The 6,066-nt window shown below is 41.5% G+C and overlaps 1 protein-coding gene across 1 annotated transcript in view; it reads left to right on the forward strand.

Moving 5' to 3' along the window:
- ldb1b (LIM-domain binding 1b) overlaps positions 1 to 5,873 on the forward strand; it is a 14,361-nt gene extending 8,488 nt beyond the window's left edge. The window contains exons 3-11 of the mRNA XM_032499539.1: positions 161 to 205; positions 501 to 576; positions 663 to 765; positions 921 to 1,093; positions 2,168 to 2,290; positions 2,396 to 2,479; positions 3,155 to 3,278; positions 3,372 to 3,520; positions 3,911 to 5,873. Of these exons, the coding sequence (XP_032355430.1) occupies positions 161 to 205; positions 501 to 576; positions 663 to 765; positions 921 to 1,093; positions 2,168 to 2,290; positions 2,396 to 2,479; positions 3,155 to 3,278; positions 3,372 to 3,520; positions 3,911 to 4,141 (1,108 nt within the window). The 3' untranslated portion in view covers positions 4,142 to 5,873. The remainder of the gene's footprint in view (positions 1 to 160; positions 206 to 500; positions 577 to 662; positions 766 to 920; positions 1,094 to 2,167; positions 2,291 to 2,395; positions 2,480 to 3,154; positions 3,279 to 3,371; positions 3,521 to 3,910) is intronic.
- The last annotated feature ends 193 nt before the right edge of the window (positions 5,874 to 6,066 follow it).

Raw genomic sequence — 6,066 nt, forward strand, 5'->3', positions numbered from 1 at the left:
GTGTCTGAGAAGTGTTGTTATTTACTATCTCCTTTTTATCATCCAATTCTTGCCATGTTTGGCTTGGGTCCCAGAGTCCTAAAGACAGACACGCTCCTGGAGCAGGGCGTATTAGCACTATAGCTAAATGTAATAATCTTTCTGTCTCTTGTTTCTCCAGTCCCACCCCAATGTATCCTCCCACATACCTGGAGCCCGGCATAGGGTAAGACTGCATTGTTTCCCCGTATCTCTAGCTAGTGTGAAAAGGGCAATAACACAAGTAAAGATTAGTTTGTGGGAAGTTGTGCTCTAATCTCACTTTTGAAATAGATCTTGTATTTTGTCTGTGACGAGGCTAAACTAGATGGTATAACAGCCCCAAAAGCAGAAACTTAAACAATGCTGCGATCGTTAGAGATAAAAGTGAACAAAATAAATTGTACTAATACCACAAGCTAAATGTTCTCCACCTCTGTCCTGCTTTTCTTTTCTCCCCCTGTTTTTCTATGATGGCCCAGGAGGCACACACCATATGGCAACCAGACAGACTACAGAATATTTGAACTCAACAAACGGCTACAGAACTGGACAGAGGTTTGTAGGCACACACATGCAACACGCAAAAACAATCCAATAATTTAGATGGTAACTGATTTAATTTTCTTTTCTGCACCCTGTAGGAGTGTGATAACCTGTGGTGGGATGCATTTACTACAGAGTTCTTTGAAGATGATGCCATGTTGACCATTACCTTCTGTCTGGAGGATGGACCCAAACGTTACAGTAAGAAACAAAGTCTCTGGAACATACTGCCTCTCTGTTTCATACATATACTGTCCCTTTAACCCAAAGTCCTACCGTCAGAAATGGATTGCATACAATAACTTGCCAATTTCCTCCTGTCTCATGCCCCTTGTGTTTTCTCTCCTCCCCGGAAGCAATTGGTCGGACGTTGATTCCAAGGTACTTCCGCAGTATATTTGAGGGCGGTGCCACTGAGCTCTACTATGTGCTGAAACATCCCAAGGAGTCCTTCCACAATAACTTTGTCTCCCTCGACTGTGATCAGTGCACCATGGTCACTCAGAATGGAAAGCCCATGTTCACACAGGTGTGTCTTTGCATCCACCCCTTGTTTAGATAAATGTATGGCTATTTCTGTCATTAATATGGCTTAGAAAACAACTTTGTATTACATAGATATTACTGAATTCAAATGGCTGGTACATTTTTATAAGAAATGGAAACATTTCAGCTTGTGACTCCTCAACAGAAGCAATGCACACACTTTTACAAAAGCAATGCAAACAATTGAAAGGTGTTAGAAAAGGTGTTAATAGCTACTTTAGGTTAGTCTGAATGGTTGGTAACTTTAGTTCCTTAACATGGGAATGCATACCTCGTTAAAGGGTTATTGTGGAGTAAAGCCTAAGTTTAAGGCCACATCCACAAGTACCAAAACGACCCCCCCCCCCCGCTTCGCATCAATTTAAGAAGATTTGCATCCAAATAGATCCATTTGTAAATTACTCAACACGCTACTTCATATTCCAGACCTATAGGTAGCGCTGTTTCTGCTACAGAAATTCACCAACAAACGGAGAAGAAGAGGTGGAGCATGCGTATAAAGCTTGTGCGTAATATACAAACTGACAGTATGTTTTGGCCTAGTAACCCTAATAGGCTCAATATCTTCTCCAGCAGGAACACAAGCATGTAGTCCGCCATTGTTATGAGATGTTGTTGCAGGACAAGAGGTCAAAGGCTAGAGGTCAAGGGGTGTGGCAATGACATCACCCATACACAAGTATGTGGACAAAGACGCAGGGGCGGCGTTTCGAATCATTTCACCCTTGGAGCAGGTTTAAAAAAAGAAAAAAGTGTTTTTAGGCGGTGTGTTTACAGGATTTGCTTAGACCATCTGTCAAAACGTACGTTTACACCAAAAAGCGTTACCGCGTGGATGGCCTCCAAGCCTCTTTGCAAGGTGGCTGCAAGCAACTTAATAATAATAATAAACTTTATAATTTGGAAGCCTTTCTCAAGCGTTGATGTGATCACCCCAACACACAACCCTGGTGTTAAAAATGTGATGTTTGCTTTACATCTGTGGACAGTGGTGCAGCTTTTACCCGTCTCTGCATAGATTACTGTGTACTGACCTGTGACCTCTGAACTGCTGTAGGTGTGTGTAGAAGGCCGCTTGTACCTGGAGTTCATGTTTGACGACATGATGAGGATAAAGACGTGGCATTTCAGCATCAGACAACATCGTGAACTTATCCCCCGCAGTATACTGGCAATGCATGTGAGTGGATACAGAGGGGAGTGGGAATGACCACATATAGTTTACTGACGTATATAATGATGTTTGTGTGTCCGCTTTGTAATCTGTCCCCTGTTGATTCCTCAGGCCCAGGACCCACAAATGCTGGACCAGCTCTCCAAAAACATAACAAGATGTGGCCTCTCGAACTCCACCCTTAACTACCTCCGAGTAAGTGATGCACACACAACATTTTACTTTTTTTAAATGATACTGGTCTTGAATGTTTTTCTCTTCATTGTGTCTTGATTATGGTCCAGTCATAATGTAACAGGGGCTTTTTAAGAAAACAAAAACTTAGGAACTTGCAGGCATCCAAAATATAGCTTCCCCTGAAAGTTTATGAAATGTTAATTTCACACACAAATGTAACTGTTGAAAATAGCAAAATGTTCCCTCTAAAGCAAGTTTCAAGTTAGTAGAGATGCTCTGGTGCATCCAGATCTTGGGCTTCTTTTGTTGAGGCACTAAATATACTGTGTAAATTGTTTTGTTTTTTACCAGTGGTGGCACTTTATAGAAATGTTCTGCACAGGTTGGTCAGGAACTGCAGGTCTAGTGTTCTTGTTTACAGACACTGTGATAGGCACAACCTCATGCCTGCACATGTAAAAGTGGTGCATGACATTGTTGAAATTAGTCTCACTTGAGTCATGTTTATTTTTTGCTTCCGGCATTTTATGTTCAGATTTTCCAATCTTGAGAATTTTCAAGTCCAAAGATGAAGTTATTTCATTCTGAACACCAGCTGCTGCTGATGATGATCCATTGGAATATCTCTAATGATCCTAAACATCAACACTGTGTAATCTCTAACCTGTTGCCTCTCTTTGTTCCCTGCACCAGCTGTGTGTGATTCTGGAGCCCATGCAGGAGCTGATGTCCAGACACAAGACATACAGCCTCAGCCCCAGAGACTGCCTCAAGACCTGCCTCTTCCAGAAATGGCAGAGGATGGTGGCACCACCAGGTAGGTAAACAACATGCACTGATAAATCCACTCACAACCATATAATCCCACAGTTAATGTATCTGTAACTCCTGCTTCATCCCTTCGCTATAGCTGAGCCATCAAGACAGGCGCCAAACAAACGGCGGAAGCGTAAGATGTCAGGTGGCAGCACCATCAGTGGTGGAGGAGGAACTAATAACAACAACAACAACAAAAAGAAGAGCCCTGGCAGTGGCTTCCCTCTGACCAGCCAAGTTCCAGTGAGTACATCACTGCTGTCTAGTGTCAGCACTCTGTTATTACATCTCCGACTGAAACATTACCACTGTGTTTACGTTGCATTGATTCATTAAGGGACGTTCACATGTCACAATGCCAACTAATGAAGGTAATAGTGCCTAAAACAAGTATTCCTGAGGACTTTTATGTTTCAAGTGAAAACACATATACAGTTAACATATGACACACAATCATTACACCATCATTATAAATGAATCGTCAGACAATTTTCTTAAAAAGTGAGATAAGTTGAATGGAGAGGAAGGTGTGATGTGATTTAGAGATAAATACACCTGTATCATTACTTTACTCTCTTTGACAGCACTGACACAATATATTGATTGCCCCGCTTCTATTTTGCGTTTGTGCAGGATGTGATGGTGGTGGGAGAGCCCACGCTGATGGGAGGGGAGTTTGGTGACGAAGACGAGCGTCTGATCACAAGGCTGGAGAACACACAGTTCGACGCGGCCAATGGCATTGACGACGAGGACAGCTTCAACAACTCTCCGGCGCTGGGCTCCAACTCGCCCTGGAACAACAAGGCACCCTCCAGCCAGGAGAGCAAGAGTGACAACCCCACCTCACAGGCATCGCAGTAGAGCCCCGCAGCCTCAACAAAAACCCCTCTCTGCCACTCATCAGACCCCCACCCCAACAGCCACAAGTGCAACAACCCATCACCTGCTCAACAACCCAGACATCCCTGTAGAGCTCAGTCATCACACGCAGTTGCCCCAAAGGGGGCTCAGCATATCTCAGACAATGTCACTGAGCCATTGCTATGACTTCCTCATATTTAGGCACCAGGTCCCACTTCTGTCTTCTGTTTCTTTCGTCTCGCATTTAAAATTTCCCATTTCACTAATTTTCAGTTTAAACAGCGATTGGGTAGATGCGATAATGGAGGTGCAGGGATCTAAACCAGGGGAGAACTTTGCACACTAAACTGTCCATACAGACCTTCACATGTAGGCAGGGGTGGGATGGAGGGGATGGTGTCAGTGGGGCTTTGAGATGGTGGCGAGTTGCTTAGGGACCACTTGTCCACCCGTCCTCTAAACATGGCTCTCAATTCTGGTCTGTTGATGTCAAGTCTATTGGTAAGTGTGTGTGTGTGTGTGGGTGGGTGGGTGTGTGACTAAAAAAGAGGCCGTCTGAGCTTATTTGTGGCTTTGCTGAAGCAGACAGACCAGAATTAAGAATCGAACTATAAAACTATTGAAATTCACACACTAGTAGGAGAGCTGAAATGTGGCACTAGGGAAACATTACACACACCAATACATAAATACATACATACACACACACACACACAAATATAATTATTGAAGGATTTTAGTCCCCTAGTGTCAGAGCAATCTCTGATTCGAACTGCAATGAACGCAGTCTTTCAAACAGAGAGCATTTACAACACACACACACACACACACGCATATACACACAATTACACATTTTAAGAGTTTTTATACAGTATATATTTCCCTAGAATGTTTTTTAATTTGTATTAAACGCCTTCATTTCAATTGTTACTTTTTTATTTTCTACCAATACTGAAAAGCTACAGACCAAGGAGCAACACAGGACTTTTATCCCACCCCTCCCCCCCTTCTAAAATATATTGTTTTTATCTTTTATGTTTATAAAAGAGAAATAATTTAGTGTGGATGTTTTTATTTTGTCTTTTCATTCCTTTTTGGAGATTTAAAGTTTTGTGTATTTGTGCTTGTATATTTAAGGTAGTAGCAAAGTTCTGTCTGACTGTAATAAAATGTATTCTTACTTAGATTTACCTAAAGCCATCCCGATCTAATGTAAAGAAACAAAAATAGTAAAAAGGAGAAAAAACACTCATGAACCCGTCCCCTCTATCTCTCTCCCCCCCCCCCCCCCCCCCCCCCCGATTTCTTCCTCCTCTCTTTTTTAAAACTTGTGTAAATTAAATTACAAAACCCCGGGGGTACAATGGCACCACGGAATGATTTTACTGATTTTCTTTTGTATTTATTCTGGAAATTTTAGAAACTCACATGTATTTCATCTATACAGGAAGTGATTTTTCACTTAACATTTATCTGTGTACTGCAACTTTCAACTTGATGTCAAGTGAATGTGCTCACTGAATTTTAGTTAACTGGTGAATTTCATATTTCATCACTGACTTAAACAGATTTTTTTATTAGTTTTTGTTCAAATTGCCTTCATTTGTGCAGTGTCTTTCATAACCAACGGAATGATACCATCAATCAACCAAACATCTTCTAAAGCCAGCTTAACATTAAGTTCAGTCATCATTTTGGGTAGCAATGCTGTCTGTAAAGTCTGATTTAAAAACAGCTGAAACTCTATTTTATACATTTTTCCATTTTGTTACAGTTGATTCCAGCAGCAGTTATGATTGAGTTTGAATGGTGACTTGTACCTTCTCCAATCCCTGTAGAAAAATCATTGTTTGATATATATTTTTTTGATTTGGTTAGTTTCTGCCCTTGATAATTAATTAATGTATGGTACCAATAAAAAGATA

Source organism: Etheostoma spectabile, chromosome 2 (genome assembly GCF_008692095.1).
Source record: "Etheostoma spectabile isolate EspeVRDwgs_2016 chromosome 2, UIUC_Espe_1.0, whole genome shotgun sequence".
Lineage (NCBI taxonomy): Eukaryota > Metazoa > Chordata > Actinopteri > Perciformes > Percidae > Etheostoma > Etheostoma spectabile.